This window comes from Aptenodytes patagonicus, chromosome 10, assembly GCF_965638725.1.
Source record: "Aptenodytes patagonicus chromosome 10, bAptPat1.pri.cur, whole genome shotgun sequence".
Lineage (NCBI taxonomy): Eukaryota > Metazoa > Chordata > Aves > Sphenisciformes > Spheniscidae > Aptenodytes > Aptenodytes patagonicus.
Window position 1 is genome coordinate 24194069 of NC_134958.1, and position 26335 is coordinate 24220403.

Here is a 26335-nt window from a genome sequence, read left to right on the forward strand (position 1 = left end):
TGGAAGGGGTCGACCCTCGAGTGGCCAGCCTGAAGGCGGCGCTTGTGGGACGAAGGTGGGACTCTGCTCTTCCAGGCGGAAGACGGGCGCATGGAGAAGGAGCATCCAGTTACGTGGCAGACAACGTCTTTCACAAAATGTCACTGATGTCTCTGCTGCCCTGCCCTGCGCCTCACCAGCATGGCCTGGGACGAGCGGGATGCTCGGGTCACCGAGCACCCGGGGTGGAGAAGCACCCAGGGAGGATGTGCTCAGCACCCAGGGGTTGCATCCAGGCTGGGCTCCATGTGCCACAGCCCAGGGGTTTCCAGCTCCTGCTCCTTATCCCGGGAGCGCAGCGCCATTGGACAAGGCCGTGACAGAGTGGGATCTTCTACCATCCCCGTGGGACAAGGGGACCGCGGGGGTCATGTCCTGCCCATCACACCTAATGCCCATCAAAATCCCCGTCTCGGGGCACTGCTTCCCGGGACGGGTCGCCCACCCCGTACCTAAGCCAGGCTTTTAATATGAGCCCGCAATTTGGCTTCGTATTAAACCGGATCCATCTCCTGCGTCCACCTCCATGAGAGCAGCAGCTGCTCTTCGTCACCTCCCTGTCCTTTATATCACTTACAGCTCACATGTCACCTGAAGGATTTCACGTTCTCCAGCATTTGTCAGTAAAACAATTATTGAGTCCTGCGGGGCTGGCGGCTCCAGCAGCCCCGGGCGGGCTGGATCACGGGCACCGCTCACGGTTGCGGCAAAACGCGCCATCGGAGGGATGCCGAGATCGGTTCCAATGAAGCCACGTTGCCCGGCAGTGTTTTTATTTTCCTCCTGTATTAATTACATCATTTATGGTTTTGCCGGGGAACGAGCGGGCTGATGCACCGACCCATCCCTGGTTTGTTCTGCATTCCCGGCAGAAGCTGGTTTTCCCACCCTCGGGAGCATCATTCCTGGTCCAAGATGCACTGAAAATCAGCGCTGAATGCCCAGAATACCTTTTACCTAATCTTTTAAAAAATTTCACTAAAAAGCGACCTGAATTTGTTAATATCGGTCATCTTGGGGCCCACCAACATTGGGTTTGTGCCGTGCAAGGACAGTTTCTCCTCTTCATCGTGGTAAGGAAGAATTTCTCCTCTTCCTCGCTTTCGGGCTAAATGAATGCTCTTCCCATCCCTCTTTTCCTACTGCTTTAGACCTCTTCTGGCTCCCCTCCCACCTGCCCCAGCCCCAAAACCCAGAGAAATAGGGTGATGGCACCCAAACCCCAGCCCTTCATGGCGTCCCACCTCCTTCGCCAGGGGTTTGGGTTTCGCGTTGTCCTCGTTTGGGGCCGAAAAGCATCGGAAGCAATCGGCATCTCCTTCGGTGTCCTCCTGAAACCATGCTGGAGGAGAAGACCTGCCATCCCCAGGGATGGTGGCACCTCTCCAGGCTGGGATGCCCCATGCCGGAGCCCGGGTGGGTGGGTGGAGGTGGTGGTCCCCGCTCTATCACCTTTGCTGCAGGACCATGTCCTGGTTCTGAGCCCGGTGCTGCCAGGTTGCCGGCTTGGATCATGTGCGCCCCATCTTCCATCGGCACAGCTTGCCGCACCGGTTTGCCTTGCTCAGGGCCAGCCGCTCTGGCGCTGGGCTGGTTTTGGGGCGTCCTGGAGGCAGGGCTGGGACACCTCCCTGCTGAGATGAGCCGAAATTTCCTCACCGGCCGGCGTGGGGATGGCTTTGGGGTCGGGAATGGAGGGTGTGGGGGACATGCCACCTCCTGGGGACGAGGAGGGCTGGCGATCCGGGTGCTTTTGGGAAGGAAGGAAGATGCTCCCTCCATCCAGCGCTGGAAGCCTGTTCGGGGAGGAAAAATGACTGCGTGGGGCATGATGTCATGGGTTTTTGGGGTGGATGCGGGTACCCCAGGGTGCATCCTGGGTGGTGACCCCCTCCTGCCTGCTCCCGGCAGGTCTTTCTGAGTGGTACCCTGCCCGAAAACCAGCCTGAGCGGTTTTGTGCCGGCTCAGTGAGCCGAACCGGTGGCCGGTGCTGATGCTGGCATCCCCGAAAGCACAGCCGTGGGGGGACCGTGCCGGGCAGGGGGTCTCACGCGACACCTCACAACATGTAAAACACGCCCAAAAATTTGCCCCCCCCCCCCCCCCCCCCCCGAGGTGACACCGCGGCGGCTCCGGCGGCGCAGGGGTGAAAAGGCTCCGCTCCGGGCTTTGCCCGCCGCTCCTGCGCCCCGGCTCCCGATCGCGATCCGGTCTCCGCGTTTTCCGGCCGCGGCTGCCGGGCCCTGGCGCCCCCTTTGTGCTGGCCGCGCCGCGCCGGCTTTTCCTCCCCGCCGGGGACGGCGCTCTCCGCCCTCCCGCTCCCTCCTCCACCGTCCGGGTTTTGCGTCGCGCCCGCGCCACCCCGCTCCGGCTGCCGGTCGGGTTCCGGCTCCGGGCTGTCGCGTCCCCGCCGAGCCGAGCCGAGCCGAGCGGAGCCGAGCGCCCTCCCCGCCCCGCCCCGCCCCGCCAGGCGGACACCGGCGCGGCCTGCGCGGCGCGGCGCGGCCCACAGGCGCGGGCGGCATGGCGGCCCCGGCGGCCGGCCCCTAGCTGCCGGCGGAGCGGAGGAGCGGCCAGGCGGCCCCATGGAGGAGACTTAGGGCCGCCCGGGACGGGAGCGGAGCCGGGTGAGTGCGGGCCCGGCGCGGCCCCGCGGCGCCGTGTGTGTGTGTTGGGGGGGGGGGAAGCGTCGGTTAGGGATCCCCCGCGGCCGTTGGGCCCGGCCCGGCTCCCCCCCCAGTGACCGTTGGGCCCGGGTCGTCGCCCCCCCCCCCCCCCCCCCCGCGACCGTTGTGGCCCGGGTTCCCCCCCCCCCCACCCCCGGTGGCCGTTGGGGCCTTCCCCCGCGACCGTTGGTGCCGGGACACCCCCCCCTCCTCCGGCCCTTGAGCCCCCCCCGCCGGTGTTAAGCCCCCTCCCGTGGCTGAGCGCCGTCCCCGTCCGGGGACGTCCCTCCGTGACCGTTGGGACGGGGGTGTGTGCCCCCCCCGCCCCCCCCGTGGCCGTTCGGGACCGCCCTCCCCCGGGTGCGGGGGCCTGTGGGGGTCGGGTGCCCCCCCCCAGGGGTGCGGGGTCACCCCCCTGCGACCGCGGGGGTCACCTTCTCCGCGGCTGTGGCGCCGTGGGGGGCCCGGGGGCACCCCCGGGGCGGTTGGGCCAGGGGGTGCCCCCCCAGCCGTGCCCCCCCCCGCCGGGCTGTGCGATGGAGGGGCTCACCGTGTGCGTGGGGTGCGGATCCCCCCAGCTGCGGGGGGGGGGGTTAGGGGCTGGTCTCCCGCGTGTCCCGCCGCCACGGTGCGTGGGAGGGGGCGTCACGGAGCCCCACGGCTGCGGGGGGGGGGGTGTCCCCCGTGTGTGGGGTCACCACCGGGGCAGGTTTTGGGGTGAGGGTCGGGACTGGGGGGGGACACCGCGATGCGTCCGGGCCGAGGGTCTGGGGTGGCGGCACGACGTGGGGATGCGGTTCCTGAGGGGGCAGCTGTGTCCCCGGGGGGGGGGTGTGTGTGTGTCTCCCCCTCTTGACCCCCCATCTCTGTGCAGAGAGTGTGGGGGGGACGCGGGGACCGGAGGGGCCCCGGGAGGGCTGGTTCCCCCGGGACGCTGCCCTCCAGCCCTTTTCGGGGTGCTGCGGGGGCGAGGGGGGGGACACACACACGCGGCCCCTCGTGGGGGATTCTCGTCCCAAATCACGGACGATTAAATTTTCCCAAAGGCATTTAGTGAGCGCGAGTTGCCTGTGTGTGTTTGGGGGGCGGGGGGGGGGCAAGCAGTGAAGGCACAGCTCCTCCGGCGAGGCGCTGGGCCGGGCTCCAGCCCCCCTCAGCCGCACTCTGGAGAGGGCCCGTGGGCCCCCTGCGTGACGGTGACCCGGTGCCGCAGGACGAGCGGCCGTCCCTCGAGAGCCCCCGTGCTGCCGTTTCGGAGCCCAGCTCGTGAGGGCCGATCCCCGGGGGGTGACACGGCCAGTGACAACGTGGCCGTGCCGGCGGCGAGGCGTCCCGTAAAGGCTGCGGGTTTCTGCGGGCGGAACGGAGGGGCGAGGACGAGGATGGCCGCTCCTGCCGTGAAGCTCTCCCACCCGTTGTGTACACGGGGAAGGTCACAGGTTCAGGTCTGGTCTGCGAGACTTGGCTCCACTCCATCTCCCAGCAGCCCTCTTTTTTTTTTTTTCCTTTTCTTCCCCCTTTCTTCCCATTTTTCCCCCCTTCTGGGAAGGCCCTTTCCCTTGGAGGAGGTGTTAGACACACGCGTTTTTCGTGGCACGCACCGAGGAGCTCACGGGCCCTTTTTTCCCCTCTCCAGAAGAATAAGGATGCCGGCATCGGGGCTGGCTTTCGGGCTCCGGCGTGCGCAGGGACCGGCGCGGGTGCTCCCAGCCTTCCTCGCCTGGACATCCTCAGGAAAACCTATTTCCACGCTTTGTGCGATGACTCCGGCATCGGATTATGCTGCACATTTCTAGCTCTTTGTTGGCAGTTACGCGGCCGCGCACGCACGGCACTCGAAAAATCCAGTCACCTTATTTTATTGATTAGCTCTTGACCAGAAATAATTTATAATTTATTATTCTGAAGCTGTTTCAGTCTGGAAACAAAAATCCTTGCCCTTTTATACCCTCGTTCATCCAGCAAGGTTTTCTCCTCTCCCTGTGGGGAGAGGAGAGCTCGCTGAGGAAGAGGGACGTGCGCAGCACCGGGAGCGCGGCCGTCTCGGTGGTGCAAAAGGACAAGGATTTAATGTTTCACCTAAACTGGCCTCGTGTTCAGGACAAGGGCTGCGAGCCAGTTAGAGCCACCAGAGGAAATTAATTATCAAGCAAGTTGTAATGATCTGTAATTGAGTATGGCCAGGACACGGGGTGGGTTTTTTTTTTTCCTTCCTCTTTCCAAGCTGGGCGCTTGGACTTGGTTTCCAGTGGAGGGTCTGTGTGTTTTGTGAGTCGCCATTAGGCTGCTCGTTAGCCAGAGGGGCTGGTGCGTGCGCACAGGCGCACGTAGGTGTCTCTTAATACACGTGTTACCCTATCGCGGCGTCCTCTGCGCGTGCTGAAAACGGTGTTATTTTTTGGGGGGGGGGAGAAGCTGCCGCGAATAAGGGACGTCTGTCCGTCTGTAGCCCCGTGCCGCGGGCTGGGTGGCAACCGCGGATAATCTCTCTCCCTCTCTGCAGTTGCAAGGTTGCAAAGTCCCCTTGCGCTCGCTGCACCCGACTTGTCGGACGTCGGCGGGCACGGCATCTGCTTCTGCTGCCTCTAAAGCTTTTCCCTTTAAATCATTAGGCTAGCTGAAAACGTGCCTTTTTCAGGAAGAAAGGGCTCGCAAAGTCTAAAGGCGGTTGAGGGTGTCTCACACTTTGTTTGAGCTACCTAACAGCTTGTGTATCTTTATTATGTATGAACAAGAGGAAGGGCCAGAGTTCGCTCCGTCTGGTTTATTCTCTTTGAGAACTGGGACGCGTTGAATCGAAATTTGCCTCCAGATTATATTTACAGTATCTTTTTAATTTTAGTTGCATAAATTAAAGAAAACCAGAAGCTGCCTCGTCTTTCTAGCGCTTCCATGCGGGCGTCCCTACCGAAACAGAGTCGATGTCCGTGAGTTGTGTCCACGCCGTGACAGAGGTTGGAGACCCGTGGCTGGGATCACACTCCTGGGGCTCAGCTGCGACAGAAAGGCAGCTGGGGACCAGAGTCGCATGTCGTGCCCGACACTGGGATTTACTCAGTATTTCCTGGGTGTACGCTGCCTGAAGAGGGATCTTTCTCTGCTTGCTCGTGGAGGGAAGGGGAAGAGCTGGGCTGTATCGTGGTGCTCTCGACCTTGGACGCGCTGGGAGCGGGGATGCACTTCGCTGTCGTCCCGCTGCGCCCCGCGTGGCAGGGTTCCGATTTGGATTAGGGCCTCTAGGCGCTGATGCAATACTAGTCCCAGATGTAATGCAATAAGCCTCTTTGTCCCCTTTATCCGGAGTATTATGTAAATAAGATGGTATTTATGGTCCCAGGTATGTTGTTTCGGGGATGTGTGACAGCGTGCGTGCACAGCTATGCCCTTTGAGTGTTGACACTGCTGCTTCTGGCCGGCTTCCCCGGCTGGAGGCAGGGACCTGCCGGGGGCAGGCAGAGAGCGGGCAGATGCTTGCGGGGAGCACGTCACGTGCCGGCTTCATACTGAAAGGAGGTGAGGCTGCAGGTGACCTTGCCGGGGCTGGTGACAGTTTAACTGTGCTTGGTTGCTTGTACACAGTGAACGCAGCGAGCGGATCGGCTTTGGGTAGTCTGCAGGAGATGGGGTGGTTTCCCACAAAGTTCAAGGTGAGGTCCGTGTTTATCTTTGCAGGCTTGCTGCGGAATGTGGACTAATGTTTCCCCAACCTCTGGGTTGTGAGAGTCGCGGGTCCGTTCCCAAACCAGCCCTGTATTTCTTCACAGCTGATGAACCACCATCATCATGTGGAGAGATTTTTTGAGAAGCACCAAAGTCCCCGAAGTACCTGGAGATGGCCTGGGCCGTCTGCAGTTCTCCTGTGATGCCTCTTCTGATGCTTTGTGGGCACGGGTCAAGTGCCTGTGGGCTCTCCGTGTGTGAGGAGAGCTGGTCCCTTCCCCCTGGAGCTTGCCCGCTTATTCGGGAAAGTCATAATTTGGATGCTTGTGCTGTGGTGGTAGTGGCCGGAGGGAGGATGATGCCGTTGCGTGGGGGTGCCTGACTCCAGCAGGGTTTTGGGGATGTAGGGGTATGTTGAGGAGCTCATCTGGGTGTGAAGGGTCTGTCTTTTGTAAGATCAAGGGTAGGTAGATGAGCTGGCTCAGAGCATGCAGCTGCCCTGGGAGCTCATCGGTGGCCGCGTGTAGCTACTGAACTGGAGCTTTGGCCACCCCGGCAGCAGCTGGTCTGCTCCACGTCCCCGTGCCGGGTTGGCTCAGATGAGGAGGGGGTGCTGCTTGGTTTCGGGGAAGGGAAGAAAAAAAGATCCCACCAGGACGTGGCTTCTTTTGCCATGCAATTGCATCGAAAATGCTCTTTTCTGCTAACGAGGATCAGTGCCTTGTGATGCGATGTGGCTTCAGAGGAAAGAGTAAGGTTTTGCTCCGATGGTCCTATGGTAAAGAAAATAGGGGATGGCTGCCTGTCTGGGAAACTTGCTTTGTGGCTCTAGTTGCCACAGAGATTTCTTTTTTTGAATTTATATAATTTCTTTAAACACCTATTTCACTTTGGCTTTTGGTGAAAAATCAGTTTTCGAGGTGAAGCCAAGAGGTTGTTTTGCTTTTGCAGCTCAGTGTCCTTCACGTGCACAAAAATTACTGATGTATCTGCTGAAGTGTTGACTCAGATGTTGTATGAGGGGGGGTGTGTGTGTGTGTAGAGAGGGTATAAAAGGATGCGAGTGCATTTTTGTACATGGATAAGGATAATTTCAGGAGAATCTTGATATTTTGTGTTTAAACATTAAGTGCTCAACATCCACGATTCATTTCCTTGTTTATGGAGTAAGAAGAGAAACGAAAAGGCAAGATAATGTTGTCCCTTTATGCCGCTCCTTCCCTGAGCGCATTGTGGACGCAGAAAGGTTTTGCGGCATCAGATTTTCCCTCCGAGCCATTCCTGGGCCCGCTCAGCCGCTCTTCTGAGGGCTGGAAGGATGATATCTTTGTACAGTGCTACATCACGTGTGACATCTCGTCTCTGCGTGACAAAACAAGGCAGTTTGAGAATGATTTTTAATACATTTGCTGAGCCCGTTCGTGGTTTTGATTAAATAGAGCGTTTCTGGCTTAAGCGAGTCCAAAGATTTGGCTCAGAGTTATCCCGGTGCTTCTCCAAGGGGAGGAAGGGTGGCTCCGGAGGAGTCTGCTTTGCAGCTTTTAAAGGAGTGAAAATGAGGTGTGTAATGACTTAGCTAACGTTAACCGCCATGAATTCAATTGAAGAGGTAGGGTCTTGCTGATCTCCAGGAGAATTACTAGCTGATGCCATGGTGAAGCTTCTTGTCCTGAAGATCTCCTGCTTATTTTTCGGGGGTTTCACATCTAATCTGTACCTTCCCTCTGTACCTATCGCCACAAGTAATTAAAAATGAACTACGACTACCAAATAAGCCAAGTACACTTTGATGCATGGTTCTTGCTGGTTTTTGTTGTAGTCCTTTACATGCTGGCTAATTCACAAAATTCGGCAATTTGCAATGGGTCATTAGCGTGAATTAGCAACTTTCTGATGTATATCATAGCTTTGCAAATGTGCTTTATTAATCTGTGAAATACACCTATTTATTAACCCTCCCGGGGGGAAAAAAAAAAAGGGGGGGATTTTTTGGCGTGGTACTCGCTGTGCTTGCGTTTGTCCCTGTCTGCGTACACCTTCCCTCCTCCTTTACTTTGCAGTCTGGTTGGTTTTTCCCAAAGTGTTCCCAGGCTGACGGCTTGACAGCAAGAGAGATTACAGCCGCACGTACGGTCCTCTGCTGCAAATGAAGCCTTAGCTCATGTAGCCAAGGTGCCCTAATTGGTTATTGAATGAAGGGAATTAAAGGCATTAATAGGTGAAGTGGTTGGGAGCGGTGGAGAGATGTTCGTCCTCTTCTGAAGCCTGGGAAGCGGCCAAGGCTGCCTGTGTGCTCTTCTCCTAAAAGAAAAAATAAAGGCCAGGAGCTCTCCCTTCTCTGGGAGCAACCTGGGGGCGAGCGAGGGAGCGTCTGTCCGTCCTCTCCAAATTGCGCTGCTGCGTGCCCCTCTCCTGTCGAGGTAGGGCTGTGGCTGGGAGCCGCCGCTCAACTGAGCATCACTCAGCAGGGACCGCTCTGTCGGTCTTCCTTTGGATGGAGAAGTCAGAAATGAGACGTTGACTCCGGCACGGAGCCCTCCCTGTGTCTGCCAATGCAGCCGGTGGTTTCCTGTTGCCGCTGTACCTCCGTGGAGGGTGATCCTTGTTGGACACGCGTGTGACTGCAACCGTGGGAGCCCCAGCTTGGGACTGGGACCACCATGGGGTTGGGGGACAGCAGGGATACCAGGGCAGCCGGGAGCGAGGCGACGAGCCTCGCCGCCTCCAAAGCCCATAAGGGAAGGGTACAAATGGCCGGTTCAGAGGCGCCCGCTCTGCTCCCACCAACGCCCAGCAGCTCGGGCTGCTGCCAAAACTGTGGGTGCCTTTCTGCAACCCTGCTGATGGCATTGGGCGAGCAGGGGGAGAAGAGCAAGCTCCTTTTTTTCTGGCACTTACTCCAGCAGTTATTTATGCCTGTTGGTTGTCTTTGGTCTTCGCCAGCTCTTCTTTCTTCCCATCTCCGTGACTGATGCTTCGGGGATCTTTCCTGGTCACACCCATCTCGCTGCTTCCTCTCGCTGCCGACTTTCTCAGGCTGTTGGCAGTCTTCCAGCCTGCGTGGAGCTTTATCTGAAATTTGTAAGCCTTTTTGGTTAATTTTACGTGCTCTCTACCCACTTCTAGGTTGCGCATGAGGACAGGCCACCGATTCAGATACCTTTAAGCCTCTCGTAAATCAGTTCGCTTCTGCGTTGGGGTTAGCAAGGGCATAACCAGACTGGTTTTAAATCCGTACGGCTGCTCCACTTTCCAGGTGGAAACCAGCTCTCTGCTCGAGGGACAATCAACCCCCGGGTTTGTCCCTATGGGAAGCATCGCAATGCAGAGCTCGGTGCCAAACCAATTTGCTCAGATGTCCCGTTTTGAGTGTTTAATGTTATTTTTGGCAACAGCCAGCAGCGGCATGGCTGGCTGGGTTCAACAAGAATGGGCTTTGCGGTGGTAGCAGAGCACCGGGGCTGTGTCTGGTGCTGCCGGCAGCACCTCCGATGAGCCATAGCATGCCAACTTGTCTAGCTTAGACTCATCTGAAGCGCTTCTGAGTTAATCCTGGCTGGTTATTGCTCACAGGGCTGCTTCTTGCTTTTGCCACCGTGTAGCTGCCAGCGGTCCGTGTGTCAGCCTTCAACAGCCAAACCCTGCGGTGATGCCTCTCCGTTCCCGCGGCACTGCCCGTGCCTGCCAGGCACCCACTGGGTGCCGCCTGCCGATGACGCCGTGACACCTGCAATCACACAGGGTGGCACGTGGGGTGACCGGGGATGCTGGTTTTGGGTGAAGATGGGGCTGCAATTCTAGTTATTGTTAAACCATCGTGTGCAGGTCTGGGCACAGCAATTATACGGCGGTGTCTTCCAGCATGCAGGCACAATGGTGAGGGGTAAATCCCTGTTCAGCGTCCCTAATTCAGGGTAGATCTGAGAGCTGAGCTTGCAGGAGGGAAGCTGGCTCTGTTGTTTTACCCACCGAATGATTTTGCTCCCGTGCATCTGGGTTTTTCCATTCCTCTTTCCCAGTACAGCTGAATGTTAAGAGTGCTGGGCACCAGTTTATGTTTATGGATGTGGATCTGAGTGCTGGTGTTGCTGAGAAAGCTCTTGGCCGTTTTCAGCTGTCAGAGATTTTGAAGTCTGCAAGGTTATGCTTGCTGGAAGAAGTCTAGCCCGGCATTTTTGGACAAGCAGGCTGTGGCCGGCCAGCCAGCGTCCAGAGGAAGAGCCAAGCCTGAGCCTTGCTGCTACCTGCTCATCTCCGCACCAGAGGCAGAGGCTTGGGAAGGAGATGTGCCTCGCACAGGACGGTGCCGTGAGAGTCGTAACGAAGCGCTGGCATGGCTCTCGTCTGCCCTAGCTGTGCTTGATGCTCCTCTAGTCCGTGCTGCTGCTTTATCCCACCACTATGACCCTTCCTGCAAACCTGGCTCCTGCCCGGCAGGAGGTCCGTCAGCCCTCCATGGGAGGGCTGTGCATGCGGGCAAGTCGCTGGACTTAAAGGGCGGCTACAAAGAGGACGGAGGCTCTCTCTTCACAAGGAGCCGCATGGAGAAGTCAAGGGGCAACGTATGTAAGTTGCACCGGGAGAGGTTTCATCTCAACACAAGAAAGCAATTTTTTACGGTGAGAACAGTCATTCACTGGAACAACCTCCTCAGGGACATGGTACAGTCCACATCGCTGGAGGTTTTCAAGATGCGAATGGACAGAGTGGTAGATAATTGTCATCTGGGCTCTCTTTCCCCTGAAAGGTTGGACCAGGTGACCTTTTGAGGTCCCTTCCAACCTGGGCTGCTCTACAGTTCTATGACTTGAGTCGTGTTGACACATATATTCTGGCTTCTGTGTGACGATTGTGCTTGCTCAGCTTCCCACTGGGGAAGTGACTCCAGCAGCGCGATTCAGCGGAGAGCAAGCGGGAGTACAGAGAAGGTGATGTTTACCTGCTGTCCTTCACGGGAACGAAATGAAGTGACGTTTGGTGCCTTCGTGTGGGTCTGTAGGTATTGATGTGCCTTCGGCTTGAGCTGAGGACCTTGAGTGGTGTTTCTCTCACCGTTAGTTTTCTTGAAATATGAAGCTCTGCACTTCCCTGTGTGTTGGCAGAGGAAATCTGAGTCGCGTTTTATTCGGTACAGAGGTAGGTAGCTTGAAAAAAATGCCAGGGTTGAGAGACATCAAAATAAAATAGTTGTAAATCTGAAAACTGTGGGCTCTTGAGGCACGAACAAACGAAAAATTGGGACTTTGGTGATGACATTTCCAAGAGTGATGGGAGGATTAAAGAGGAACTTGTTCCAGTTTTCCCCATTTTGCGATACAAAGGAAGGCCTGAAACGCTTCCTCCTTTTCGTTTTCCCCCTTTTTGTGTACCTCACATATTGGTGACGTTGCCGCCAGTTGTGTTTGGCTTGTTGGGAGTTGAGGGAAGCGAGGGGGTCGGCCGAGGGCGGCTTTGCTATCAAGCCGTGTTCAAGAACATTGGGTTTTTCAGCCCTAGATCGAGTTTCTCCTCAATGCCTGTTTGGCGTCGAGGTTAAAGAAGTGTCAATAAGAAGCAAATGCTGAGTTTTAGCTAATCTGGTGAAGTGTTTTCTTCTAACACAGCCAGGCTGAGATCTGGCACTGCATGTCCTTATCTTGTATCTACAGTTCTGCTGGACTTCTTTGTGTGCCGTGGTCTTGCTGAATGTTGCTGTAAAGGTTGTGTTTTAAGGTCATGAGCGGATGGGGGTGGACGTGAAGTTGAATTTTGATCCGAGCTGCATCTTTTGACTGATAATGAATGTGAAGTTGACGCTTGAGTGTGTATTTGGTAGCAGGTGGGTGTTGTGACTGATAAATGTCCTGAGCTTTGCTCCAGGTAGAGTGATTGCCTGGCCACCCCTACGCCGAAGAGGTCTTCGCTAACCTCTCCCATCTTCCTCCATCTCCAGCCTCTTCCGGTGACCTCGTCCGTCCTGCTTTTGTAATGCCTGGACTCAAATATTTCAGGCTTTTCTCAAGAATGCCGACAAATGACTCATGACTTGAGCACTGCCCTGTGTCAGGTTCATCTCCAGTGTCAAGGCTCAGCCTACGGAAACTTGGAGTCCCGGCATAAGTTTCTTGACGTCTCTCCGGGTGCTCCGGTTGCAGTGCATGCTGGAAGATGTAGTCTTGGTGGGGTGTACCTCCATATTAAAAAAAGAAGGGTGGCTCCATTTTATTCAAATTGGGTTCAGCCTTCTCCCTCCTGGCAGCTCGCCGGCGCCGTCCCGCTCGGCCCTGAGAGCCACTGAAGTTCTCCCGGCCCCTTGTGCGAGCGAGGAGGCGGGAGCGCAGGTCCTCCATTCAAAATCTTGTTTAATTCCACATTGAACAGCTTGTTTTGAAGCCCTGCGCTTCGGCGTGTTTTGCAACAGCTCGGACTCCTGCCGGGCGAAGGCGATTGAGGGATCCTGCCCCCGTTGGGTGGCAGTTCTGGAGGGTGTCATGGTAAATCTCCTTTGTCTGCTACGGCTTGACTGATGTATGGGGGAGAGCAAACCCTCCTCCCCTGCGTGATTTCTTGAGCTGAAAGCAGCAAGTGAGTGAGGAAGCTCCTTTGTGCAGATTTCTCCGTCTCCTCTTGTGCGTGCCAGCTGGCTCGCGTTCAACATTTCTCTTTTTTTCCTCTTTTTTTTTTTTTTTTTTCTTTCCCTCCCCCATCTCTAGAGAGAGGGGGCGGGGAGAGAGGGGAACATCTTAAAAAGAAATCTGCAGAAAAGACATGGGAGTTACTTAACAAAAATCCAACCCAAACAAGCCCAGCTGGGGGATTACAAATGTGGTGGTAGGAGCTGAGCGGGGAGCGAGCGCAGCAGCTTGGGAAAGGCAGGCGTGTTTCCCCCCCCCCCCCCCCCCGCCCCAAGTTTCTTTAGTCGTAAAAGGAAACAAAAAGGGATCTTGTGCGGAGGCAGCGTATGGGGAGAGCTGCCGGCTGGCTGCCAGCGGCGGGAGGAAGGGCCTCGGCACCACGGCCCCTCGTGCCACTGCCTTGGCGGAGTGGGCCTGGGGGCTCGTGGGGAGCCCTTCGGGGTCTTGGCAAGCGGTGGGGGCCAGCATCTCTTCCGTGGATGCTCTCACCCGGCTGCCCGCGCTGCCTTTGCCTCCCCCTGGGAGGGAGCAGAGGGGTCTGTTTGCTCTACAGGGTCACTCCCGGCCAGGGCAAGCATCTCGCTTAAACCCCCCGCTCCCTGCCTTGTGCCCCACCGGAGGAAACGCCGCGTCCTGGAGATTTCCCGCCCGCCCCCCCCCCCCCCCCCCCCCCCCCCGCCCCTGCCGTCGTCTTTGCCGCTCCTTCTTGCGGGCATTCCTGAAAGTTAATCAGGGTGAAAATTGCAGTCGGTCATGTCTGGAAGCCACCAGAGGCTGATCCTGGAGCGCTGCAGGCTGGAGCACATGGGTATGAGACAGTCTCCCTACGTGTGGGCTGGTTGTTGCCAGGAGAAGAGCTTTCTCCTGCATCTCGCCGCCCTTGGGCGTTCAATCCTTCCCCACTTTGGTTTCTTGGCCTCCAGTAACCGGTAGAGAAAGCTGGAGTGGTGTGGGCTCGGCAGGTTTGCTGCCGAGCATCCTGCGCGTTTTTTAGCACAAAGAGCCGGGGGCTCGTGCAGTTTCCTCTCTCCCTTTTTGAAGGCAAGCTATGCTGTTTGAATAGCTTTCTCTAGGTGTGTTTGCAGCTCCGAAAGTGAACTTTCAGGTTTGTCTCTTGGTTGGCTCCATCCCAGCCCGTAGATGCGGATTGTAGAGGTCTCGGCACCTAATGGAGCTGAATTATTCATGTCTGGTGCCGTGTGTGCGCAGCATTCCCAAGCAGAAAGCTGTCTCCTTGTAGGATCTGTGCTCCAGGACTGCTCTTAAAACGCTTTGTTGGCAGGTCTCCAGGCCAACAAGTGAGCACATGCTTTTCATGTTGCGCGGGGATCAGTCCCGCGATGGCAGGAGGTAAGGGGAAGGACACGTTTATAGCTGAATCAATCTCCATGGTCTATTTTCCGAGATGCTGTGATTTGTGGCGGCGTTACTCCCCCCAGCAGGAGAGCGGGGAGGATCTGGATAGCACCCAGTGCTCCTCCAGCTTGGGCAAACCAGGCGGTGGGAAAAGGACCCCTTCTCTGGACCGTGGGCTGCGGTAGCCGGGGGTTCCCATCCAACCAAAATAGCGACGGCGTGGCAGGTCGGGGATCCCTGGGGGTGTCGCTCGGGAGAGGGGACCTGAAACGCTCCTCTGGCTGCAGAGGTTGAGCCTGCGAGGGTGGCTCTTTGGAGAAGAGAAATGGGGAATCGGGATGGGAATTTCGGGGAGGGGGTGTTTGATCTGTGGGAAAGGCTCTAGAGCCACGTGCAATGGATGACGTTCAGGAGATCCACCCCAGATCGCATTCCGGGGTCCTAGCCTTCAGCCCCAGGCCGGAAAGGGCCGATCCCTGCCCCGGTCCCTCTTCCCGCAGTGACACATCTCGAGCTCCCTGCTCTGCTCTCGGCATGACGTGCCTTTCCTCCGCTGTTGCAAATCCAGCCTGTTCCCGTCCGTCCTGTTTGCGGTTCCCTTCCCTCTGCATTAGCAGAGCTCGGGCTCCCTCGACGCCTCCTCCATAGGGTGAATGTTTTTTTTTCTCCTCTTGTTTTCTAACCCTTTGATTGTTCCTGGCTCTCTAATCGCTGGGGACCCAGTGGACTTCTGGGCTCCTTCTTCCTTTTGTTGTGGTAGGAATCGGCAAATGCTGCTGCTGTTTGCATAGTTTCAGACCAAAGTCCTGCTCATCTGCTCTCCTTATTTCATATATATAAACAATATTTATGTATATGTGTGCACGTATGTATATATGCACACTTAAAACAGCAAGGCGAGCTCCTCGGTGCGAGCTGGGAACCGGCCAAGCCGGTGTCGTGGAGGCGTTGCGTGGAGCGGGTGATGCTGTGCCTGTCACAATACAAGCCTGCGGATTGTCCGTCACCTTCCTGCGACTGTGAGGCCAGATCCTGGTCCATCTGTCCCTCTGATCTGAGCTGGCCGTGGCCCTTTGTATGCTCCAACCTTGGGTGGGCAGCTCTTGGAGTTGGAGGCTGAGCCTCGTCCTCTCCCGGTAGCTCATGTGTGTTGGTCCTGTGCAGCAGTGCCGTGTCCCCGAGCCCTGTCCGGCGGGCTTGTAGCTGGATGCTGTGCCTCAGCTTTGGGCCGGGAAGGGGCTGTTCCCAGCTAAAAATCTGGTTCATCCACCTTGCTACCGGCTTTGCCCATCCGGACAAAGGAATCACTGCGAATCCGCGGCACAAAGGGAGCTGGCTGCGGCAACGCACACCGGCCAGGGAGGTCTGCGCTGTGCAGAGATGAGATGGTTGCTGCTGATCGCCGGCCCCGTCGGTGGTTTGGAGAGGGGCTCTGGAAAGGCAGGTTGGTGGGGTCGGGCTGGACGCCCCGGCTCGGGGCTGGGGAGTGGGTGCTGGGGCAGGAGGAGGAGGAAGAGGAGGAGGCAAGAGAAACACGCGGTGCGGCTTTGGGAAGCCGTTAGCGACTCCGGTGCACAAAGTGATCTCCTGATTCGGCACTTTCTCTGCCGCTGAAATGAGAGGTCAGTGCTTTTCATTTCCAGCTTGCATGCTAGCCCCTGGCTCCTGGGGTTAAAAATCTCCGTAATGACCTGTCAGAGAGCGGATTATTAGCTGTACAGAGCAGAGGATGCTGTGGGGAGCAGATGGAAAATGGTCTGGCTGCGGCAGCCTGTCTGATGAAAGAATCCCTGGCATTTTTACAGTGTTTGCATCTCTGGAAACACACCATGAAGCTGCTTTCCAGGCTCCTGCCTGCTGGGGTTTGAAGAAATTTGTGTGTGTGTGTGGTTGTTTGGTTTTTGTTTTGTTTTTTTTTTTTTCTCCCCCCCTTCTCATTTCTCTTTAAGTTACCTGTTTTTGAAGTGTTGCTCATAAATAGTACCAGGAGCCGGCAGGCCCAGAGCTCGGCGGGGAAGGGGAGGACAGTGCTGCTGGAGAGGAGCTTCATTCAAATGGGTGGCCAAGGATTTCTTAAGAGATCTGGACAGCGGGCGGCTGGGGCCTAGTAGCTGGCCGGGTGGCTGCTGGGAAGAAGCTGTTTCATGTGTTAATGATGTCTCATCAGTGTAATTGCCACGAGCTAATCTCAGCGAGCAACTCCGGCGCTTTTTCGGGTTGCGCGTGGGTGTCTCTTTTTGTTTTCCTCCCCACGTCGCTGCCTCTGGGGACAGGACAGCGTACAATGCATCTGAGAGCAGGGAGGGCGAGGGGCTGGGAAGCCGGGAGGAGAAATTTTGGGCTAGCTGGGGTGGGTCACGGCACGGGCAGTTACGGCCGGTCCCTCTCTTCCCAGTTAAGACCAGGTACCCGTGCAACTGTGCCTCGGTTTCCCATCCTTCGGAGCCTGCTACGTGGCTCGTCATGCCGGAGGTGATGGCGGTTTAATGTCCTAAAGCCGGGTGCTGTGTTGTGCTGCCTGGAGGTGCAGGATGGAAATCCGGCACTTCCCGCTGACATTTGGCCTTCGGCGACCACTCTGACATGTCCCAAATGTCACAGGCGCTCTGAAGCTTGGGATTTATTTCCCACCGAGGCACTTGGCTTCCCTGACGAGTGGCTCTCGTCCCTCGCAGCAAGGCTGGCGCAGAGAGGAGCCCTCCCCCCGGGTGGCATCGTCAGGAGAGGAATCAATCCTCCCTCCCAGGGGCAGCGCTCAATAATTCAGAGGGAAATGGCGAGCGGGGAAACGTGAGAGTAATGTCTTGTTGGAGCCGAGAGCCGTGACCTGCCAGGGCCGGTATTGATCGAGGGACTGGTGCCAGATGGCTGCTGCTGCGGGGACAGCCGAGGAGCAGCCCCCAGCCCGGGAAGGGTGGAGGAGGATGCTGCCTCGCGTTGTGCAATGGGGGATTTGGGAGGCTGAGGGCTTTCACCCTGCCCAGGACTTCTCCTGCCTGCATGTGTGGCTGCCGATGAAGGCAGATCTCTCTGCCTGGGGCTCTTCGTGTGTAACCCTGTTCTCTTTGCTCTCCCTTCCAGCAGCGATGCTGTCACCTGGGCAGACTCCGACTGCTGGAAGCCCCCCGAGGACGTAGGTGACCCCCAGGGCGTGGAGGCAGGGAAGAGCCTTGAACCGTGAGGGGCCGTTAACTCTAAGATGTCCTTGAGCAGCGGAGCTTCCGGAGGGAAAGGAATCGATGCGAACCCGGTTGAGACGTACGACAGCGGGGATGAGTGGGACATTGGCGTAGGGAATCTCATCATTGACCTGGACGCTGATTTGGAGAAGGATCAGCAGAAATTGGAAATGTCGGGCTCCAAAGAGGTGGGGCTCCCGGCACCCAACGCGGTGGCAACCCTACCGGATAACATCAAGTTTGTGAGCCCAGTGCCGGGCCCGCAGGGCAAGGAGGGCAAATCCAAGTCAAAAAGGAGCAAGAGTGGCAAGGACAGTGGCAAGCCAACCCCGGGGACCTCCTTGTTCACTCCCAGCGAGGGAGCTGGTGGCAAGAAGGAGGCTCAAGGACGCTCTGGGGACGGCGCGAACTCGGGCGGCTTGGTGCCCGCCGTCACCCCGAAGGGCTCGGAGAAATCGGCCAAGGCATCTCGCAGCATGGCCGGCTCCAAGAAGGAGAAGGAGGGCGGCTCATCCAAAAGCAAGAAGGAAAGGAGTGAGGGTGCAGGGGCAGCAGTGGAGAAGGAGCCCAGCGTGCTGCAGCCCCTGGCCCTGGCAGTGAGGGTGGGACAGTATGATGGGGGCCAGGGGACAGAGCCTGCTGCTGCCGAGCAGCTTGGAAGTATAGCTATTGACACGGGAGCTGCGCTCAATCCCTTGGGAGTTAAGTCGGAGCTGGAGGATGGGGAAAGTGAGTGCCGGCAGCTGAAAAAGGTGAAGTCGGAGAAGGTAAGAAAGGTGTCGGGGTGTGGGTGGAGGTGGCGTTGTGCCGGGACGTGCCGCTATGGGTGACGAGGGAGCGGGAGCTTACAGCGGGACTGTGTGTCTTGTACCATTGGGGGCCAGCACTGATGTATGGCTGGTGCCTCCTGGTTCTGGCATAAAGACGGTTTGGCCGCGTGATGTGCCAGGGTCTGGACGCGTCGATGGGAGGGCACCGGTCGAGTCGTGCCTGGCTTCTGGGAACCGTGCACCAGCAAATCGCCTGCAGTCACTACGCGTCAGAGTACCATCCTGCCGTACGCTCGGGGATTTGGTTTCTTTGGTGCTGCGGCTGTGCCAAGCGGGTCCAAGCCTCTTCTGCTCCTGTCGCTCTGTGGGAGGAGCCTGGGCTGGTGGTGAAAGTGATGTCCCAGTCCTGTGCCCGCTCCAGCTCCCGACAGGACACGGCAGTGTCTGTTGGCCGCCATGCTCTGCTTCCCGGTGGCTTCACCTTGCGTGTCAAAGCTTCCTGCAGCTCCCAAAGGAATTAATTTCTCTCTGGTTGCATCATTTGCAGAGAAGGAGACCTTAACATGTTAGTAAATGTGGGATCTGCGTGGGTGTGCAGGCAAGCACTAGGTGCAGGGTTGACAGGAGCTACCACCTCATTTCTTGGTCTGCTGTTGGTATGGGGGCTTTGTCCCACTTGTGGTGACGATCAGCCTCGGGCTTACAGGTTGCTGTGGGTGATTTTTTACGTGTGGCTCCTCCGCTAACATGCAGCAGCGATGCTGAGCTGGCGAAGCTGCTCTTCCAGGTCACTGGGGGTGCGAAAAGTCCCGCCAGCAGCACGCGGCCGACGGGGTGAATGGCTGTCTGTCTGTCTGAGCGGCATTTGGCTCTGGGTGGCTGCACAGCCGTTTCTGGGTATGGCCGCTGGAGCGGCAGCTCGGTTAGCTTGTTTCTTGGTAATCGCAGCGGCTGATGTGATTTCTGTGAGTGGGTGGGGGAAGACTTTGAGTGCGTGGAGTTCTTAGCGCTTGGAGCAGAAGCTCCCCTGCACTAGCTGCACGCGTGGCGTCACCGGTCCATGCCCGTGAAGCCACGTGCTTGCCGTGCACAGGGTGAGCATCACGAGCGTGTGCGTTCGGGGTGGCTCAGCCCTATTGCCGTCAACATGTGTTGGGGTGTTGGGAGAGTGGCTGGGGGGGTGGTATCGGGGTGTGAGTCACCATGTTTGCAGCCAGCGGCTCCCCGGAAGGATTTCTGCTTTGGCATAGGGATGACGGTGCTGCGCACCGGGACGGGATGGGTGGGGAGCGCTCAGTGGATTTGGGAGAGTTGCTGAGACCAGTGAGATGTTGGGGAGATTTTTTTTTTTTTTTTCCCATCCGCAAAAAGGTAGAGCATATACGGAGAGAAGGGGGGTGGGGATGGTTGGCCATGGGATGGCTCTGGGAGAAGAGCTGCTAAGTAGGTCGGTGCTTCCTCTGCTCAAGAGGAAGACTCCTGGGGCACGTGACTGAAGCCTGTAAAATTAAGGAGTGGTGTGGAGACGACGTGTTGTTTCCTTGTCCTTTCTGGCAGCAGAACCAGAGTGAATGAAACCAGGAAGAGGAGCAGATGCTCTTTTGCATGATGGACTTGAATGCTGCTGCAAAAAGCTGTGGCTGCTGAAAGTTCAGCGATGCTCTGGGGCACCTGGGTGGGTTTGTGGAGGAGGAACCCATCAGGGGGTGTACAGGGCAATGTCTTTTGGCTTGGGAAAAGCCCGAGGAGGGCTGGAGCTTGCGAAGTGGTTTGGGAAATACCTCAACATGCTTGGCTGTTATGTTCCTTCATAGCCATCTGCTGCTGGCCACTGTCAAAGCCAGCATGGGAGCTGGCTGGACCTTTGGTCATACCCTGCATGGCTTTTTCTATGTTTTTACTATTAAAGATTTATTTCTTTCACTGATGCAGCTGCAGAAACCCTCTGCAGGTAGAAATGCCAAAGCAAGGTGGGGATTGTGAAGACAGGGACCAAACATCATGGACCTTGACAGGCTGGAGGAGTGGGCCCATGTGAACCTCATGAAGTTCAACAAGGCAAGTGCAAGGTCCTGCACCTGGGTCAGGGCAATCCCCACTATCAGTGCAGACTGGGGGGTGAATGGATTGAGAGCAGCCCTGCGGAGGGGGACTTGGGGGTACCGGTGGGTGACAAATCGGATATGAGCTGGCAATGTGGACTTGCAGCCCAGAAAGCCAGTCACATCCTGGGCTGCATCACAAGCAGCGTGGCCAGCAGGTTGAGGGGGGTGATTCTTCCCCTCCACTCCACTCTGGTGAGACCCCACCTGGGTTATAGGGGGCTTATGAGAATGATGGAGAGGCTTTTTACCAGGGCCTACAGTGACAGGACAAGGGGTAGCGGTTTTAAACTGAAAGAGGGTAGGTTTAGATTGGACGTAAGGAAGACATTTTTTACGATGAGGGTGGTGAGACACTGGAACAGGTCGTTCAGAGACGTTGTGGATGCCCCATGATTGGAAGTGTTCAAGGTCAGGTTGGACAGGGCTTTGAGCAACCTGATCTAGTTGAAGATGTCCCTGCCCACGGCAGGGGGGTTGGACTAGGTGATCTCCGAAGGTCCCTTCCAACCCAAAGCATTCTGTCATCTCCGTACAGATACCCTGTGAGGACGGTTCTGCCGTTTCACTCGTCTGGATTCAGGTACAACCACATTGATGAAGGCTCAGCCTGGAGGGTTGAACCCTGTTTTGAGAAGTGATTTAAGGTCTGGATCTGCAGGAAAACGTGTCGCGTTTGCACTCAGGAGGAAACATTGACTGTGTTTCGTCAGCCTCCTGGGGGCAGCTAGATGGCTTCCTTTGGGTTGGGAAAGCCGTGGGTGAGGAGAAGAAAGGTGTCTGCATGGCGAGCGGTAGGAAAGTCGTTTTATTTCTTGAGGAAGAGCCTGAGGATGGGCTGATGGCTGGGGCAGGGTGGAGGACGGAGGGGATGAGACGGAGGTGAGCAGTGGTGTTGGGCTCTTCCTGTCTCCTGAAAGCTGCAGAGGTGCCCCAAAAATGGCATGTGGAGTCCGAAGGACAAGCAAAGAGTGGAGGTACGTGCTGGCTGTGGGAGGGCAGCTTGTCTGGGGAGTGCGTGGCGGGGCCGAAAGCAATGGGTTCCTGCAGGCCTAGGGACAAACCCTGCCTGGGAAGAGAGAAACTTGCTCAGACCGAAACAGGAACGGCCACAATGTGACTCAGCCCAACCTTTGGTCTCTGGCAGCTTGTCCTCTGCTTAACCCTGTGCTGCTCCCGCTTCCGTTTCGGGCAGAGAGGCTGGTCTTCATCTGGGGATGAAGAAAGAGAGACCGTCTCTCCCTCCACTGGCTTCAGCCCCGGGGTAGATGACCTCCCCGTACGTACGTGCACGCTGAGCAGTCAGCCTCCAGCTAGGAGGTTTTGTTGTATCTCCCTGGCTGGATTAAAGAGCACTTTAGTAGCGAGTATTTTTCCTTGATGAGGTGCTTCGGTGCCACAGTCAGCTCGCTGTTTGCCCCTCCTTCTGCTTTTGTGCTCTTTAAATATCTCACTGTAGGGTTTTGCAGCCCTCCAGTCCTTGCTGGGTGTAGGAAAGAGCTTTGCTTTGGGTTTTTTCAGGCACCCTTTCATGTCAGCAGGTGCTCGAGCTGGCGCGGTGTCCATGGGCGAGATCACCCTTGCTCCCATGTCTGACATAGCAGTGACGGAGCCTGTGGACATGGCCCATGGGCTTGATGGAACATGTTTTGCCAGTGTGACCCCATGGCTCCTCTGGTCGCTGCTTCCCGGCGTGAAGCCTCGGGAACTGAATGTCCCAAACGCCCTTTTTCTAGGTGCATATCTTGGCTGTATCCAGCCTCCTGTTGCGGCATGCCCTGGCTTGTTGCGTACCCTCCTTGAACCTGATGCCATCGGTGTGTCGGGACACAAGCAATAACTTCGCCAAGGATGGGGCTGATCATGATGAAACCCCTTGGCCATAACCCTGCTGAGACCTTCTAGGGTCTCTGGGGTGGGCTGAGCACCTAGTGCAGGTTTGCCTCAGGCTGTGGTTCGGTGCCTGGGCAGCTCCTTGCACCATCCCGGGCTGCTGGAGCCCCAAAAGATATTTGGGAGGGCAGGAGTGGGAGCTTAATACTTCTTGCAGCAGCAAGAGAAATGAGCCTGCGCTGATGTACCCGTGTCTGGAGCACGTGGACCAGCAACCGGGTCTGTCCCTGACTCTGCGGATGGCAAGCCGTGGGACGTTGGGGATGGCTGGAGCTGAGCTGGGGTTTGGTTTGGGGGGGCACCGGTGTTTGGGAGGGAGCGGCTGCTCTCAGCGAGCAGCTGTGCTCAGCAAAATGGCCGTGCACGGAGCAGCAGCACTGGCCGGGCTTGGGAAGCCTGTTTTCACCGCCTGCCCCGCCGGCCGCTTTCATGTGGCTGAGCTGGCCCCAGGGTCCGTTCACTGGGGTGGCGGGCGCTTGCTTGCTGGCTCTCCACCCTGGCTCGCTGCCTGCGCCATTGCCCCTGGCACCCCGCTCCTCGGCGCGCTGGGGCGGGCCGGCCCGGCCAGGGGATGTTAAGCATTAAACAAAAGAGCCTCCCAGCTCTTGGCTGCCGCTCCGGCTTTGTTTTGATTGAGAGGTTGTTCAGCAGGAGGAGGGTGGGTTTTTTTTTCTTTTTCTTTTTTTTTTTTTTTTTCTCCTTTCTTTCTCCTGACGAGTGTCCAGATGCGACGCTGCTGCAAACAAGGGAAAGGCAAACAGAAGCCGCTGGAGACTCGGCTCTTCTGAAAAGCCTCTCTGGGTCATGTGCGCTGCGGTTTCGGGCAGTGAGGAGGGTGGATTCGGTCAAGTCCCTCTGCAGGAGAGGGGGTAGAAGCCACCGGTGCGTTTTTTGCCCTGAATTTTCCCCCCCAAACACAGCGTGGTTATACCCTGCGCATGCTCCACGCAGAGATCCCCTGGTATGGGTGGCCCGATGGTGAGGGGATGTTGTAAGGTGGGGGACACCACAGTGGACGGGCCCCAAAGCTGGTGTGAAAATACATTGCTGGTTCTGTGGGAGGACAGCGTGGCATTGGAGGTGGTGCTCGAGCAGTGGCTGGGAGGTCAGACGGCGGTGGAGGAAGTGGGGTGGCTACGTCACGCTGGTGGCAGCTGCAAAAAAAGAAATACTCCCCAAAAATATGTCCCTGGGCTCTCCCTGCTGCTGCTGTCTTGTCCGGCAGTTTGCAATGTGGCTTTGGGGTCATCTGCGCAGACCTTCTTCCCCTAAACCCAGGGAGGCAGACCGGCATGGTGTCTTCAGCACTGTTCCTACAGTCGTGACTGTCCCAGCCTGACGGGGACATTAATTCCTTAACTGGAATTAAAACATGGTTGCCTTTTTTTTTTTTTTAAGCCATTTTTGGTGGGAGGGGTGAGGTTTGGTGGTGGATGGAGGGGCGAGGATTGGGGTGAAGAGGTGCTCAGATGACTCCAGCTTGAAGAGGTGAGATCTGCCCAAAAGGCAGTAGCTCTGCTAGGTCCAAGCCCAACAGGAGGTGGCCATAGACTCTCTTAGGGACACTTCTGTATGTTGGATATTGCATTTGCGTCCAGTTTTGTACCTCAAAGAGAGAGAGATGCTCTGTGTAGAGCCCGGAGACTCCGGGAGGGCTTGGCCCCAGCCTGATCGTGGAGGCAGCTCCTTGCACGTGGCTGTGGAGATGTGGCCGCTGATCCTGTGCTGCTGCTTTGTGTCGTCCTGCTGATGGGTATAAACATCTCCAGCTCTGCCGTGGCCTCTGCTGTCGCAGTATCTCAGCCATCGCCAGCTTCTTGCTGTCCCTTAGTTCTTGTCGTCTTCTTCACTAGCTGATGGTGCACCAGTAAAAGCAGCCCGTCGGATTCACGTTGTTCAGAGCTTCCACCTCTGCTCTCTGTGCATCCTTTTAGGATTCGATCTCACCCTCCACCGGTGGCTCTTTGTGTCCTGGTCCCATACAAAATGGTTCAAACGTGGTTTGACCACCGAGCTCGCTGAGGAATAGTGTGGGTGCGGGGAGTCGCCATGCTGAGGACTCGAGCCCTCTGCGTGTGGAGTGCCTTCTGTGCTCGCAAAAAAACCCAACACACCAAAACAGCTTTTCCCACCCTAAATGTCAGGACATTTGATGTGAGGCTTTGGCAAAACCCGAGCTGCTCTGACCCAGGATCCCCATCGAGGTGAGGATGAAGAGCACTCCTCTGCATTTGAGATGGTGCTTTGGGAAGGCGAGTCGCTTGATGTGGGACAAAGCCAGGACGGGGCGTTGTGGGCTGGTCCCAGCCTCGTGCTTTGAAGACATGCTTGTGATTTCGACCCAGATGTGTTGGGTAGCACCTGGCGTGGGTTTGCTTGTCTTGGGGCCGGAGTTTGGGAGGAAAACCTCCTATGGAGGCATTTTGGTGAAACCACCCTTTACTTTACAGCCCCCTCCAAAGCTCGCTCCATCCATCCCTTCAGAACTGGAGTTAATCCTGTAATTACTTTTCCCCTGGGATTTTTAGGGCATGCGGGAAGCTGAATGTTTGGGGTAGGGACCCGCTCATACTGAAAACCCCAGGCAGAAGCCGTTTTCCTGCCATCCCAGCACTACTTCTCACCCCTCGCTCCGCAGGGCTCGGCTCTTTCCGGGGAACAGCCCCTGGAGCAGCACGGGAAGCTCAAGGAAGTGTGTGGGGGGGTGCAGGCAGCTGCCGGCTCTCGTGGGCTCCTCTTGCCGTGGTTTCTTTTCTCCAGCCACGCTGGAATCGGCCACCTCCAGAGCTGCTGACAGGGCTGTGTTGGGAGGCTTTGGGAATTACACCGCTCATTTCCTTATCGTCCCTGGACCCGCTGCCCAGAGCCTTCTGCTGCAGGAACAAGGCGGCACACAGCCAACATGTGTCAAGAGCTACAAAGGAGGAAATTGGCCTCGTTCACTTAAAACCATGGGGTTAGTCTTTGAGTTTTGGCTCCTGCTGAGAGGTTATTTATATGTGGGCTTTTTTTTTTTTTTTAATAACCACTAGATGTAGCAGGCTGGGAGTTTCAGCTGATCCCACCTCTGAAGGTTTTATATAGGAAAAATTGCATCTCTCCCCATTTGCTTTCCTGGCTGGCAGCATTAGGAAGGACTAGTTAAGGGGTGACTTAGTTTTGATGCCCAACCCGTTGGCGTTGCCATATCCCGTTTAATAGGTCATCGTGCCAAAACGCAGCCCCGTCTCCGCTGGAGTGGGAAGCAGGACCTGCGCCTCCACGTCAAGGACACGGCGGTAGGAAATGGAGCCGCGCTGGGAAAGCAGAGAAAACATCTCCCCATTCCCGAAGCGTGAGCGCAGAATGACAACGTGCTAACGAGGAGGCTGACAGAGGGGGTACGACTCCTTCTCCACGGGGTCCGTGCACTGCTTCCTTGGTGCGAGCGAGCTGCAAATCTGCTTCCCCCCCCCCCCGATGCTTTGATTAGAGATTTTGATGAAAAGGCTGGCGGGTGATTGATCCTGCTGACTCATGGACCCGATTTCTCCTCTGATGGAGACGGTAACTGCTTGAGATGGGTCAGATTTTGAGGCTAACTGGCTCGGGTAGACTCTCTCGTGTTTGTTGCTTTGCTTCCAGGCTGGTGGTGGCTGCTTATTAGCCTAATGACCCCAGTTACCCAGCACCATTTATCTGCCTGAGTGAGATTTCTTTAAAGGAAGATTCGTGTGTCTCGAGTGCTGCGCGACCCCGAAGGCTTCAAAACCTGGCGAGCTGCTCCTGCGGCCCTGCCGGGGAGCTGATGCAGGGGGAGTGTGCCAGGAATAACCCGCTAATGAGCAAAGCTGCTCCACCACCCGGCAGCTGGGGAGGCCGCTGGAAAGGGCTGCGGAGCAAAGCGCTGCCTGCTTTTCCCTTCCTCTGCTGTTTGAGGCTGGCTTGTTGGGGATTCGCCGACTTTTCCCGGTTTCCTGCAAGCACGACGTCTTCTGTGCCACTGCTTTCCTGACGCTTGCCGTGCAAACACAGCGCTGTGTTGCTCTGCCGCTGCTCTTGAGGATGCTTCAGGC

At 57.0% G+C, this 26335-nt stretch overlaps 1 protein-coding gene across 5 annotated transcripts in view; it reads left to right on the plus strand.

Moving 5' to 3' along the window:
- The first annotated feature begins 2567 nt into the window (after positions 1–2567).
- Positions 2568–26335, plus strand: part of ZNF609 (zinc finger protein 609) — a 73317-nt gene continuing 49549 nt past the window's right edge. For 2 of the 5 annotated variants that reach the window (XM_076348625.1, XM_076348626.1), the window contains exons 1-2: positions 2568–2667; positions 17418–18282. In XM_076348625.1, coding sequence (XP_076204740.1) covers positions 17536–18282 — 747 coding nt within the window. In that variant the 5' untranslated portion in view covers positions 2568–2667; positions 17418–17535. Of the gene's footprint in view, positions 2668–17153; positions 17176–17417; positions 18283–26335 lie in introns of those variants that run through there. The other 3 variants (XM_076348627.1, XM_076348628.1, XM_076348629.1) reach the window with 3 other exon arrangements.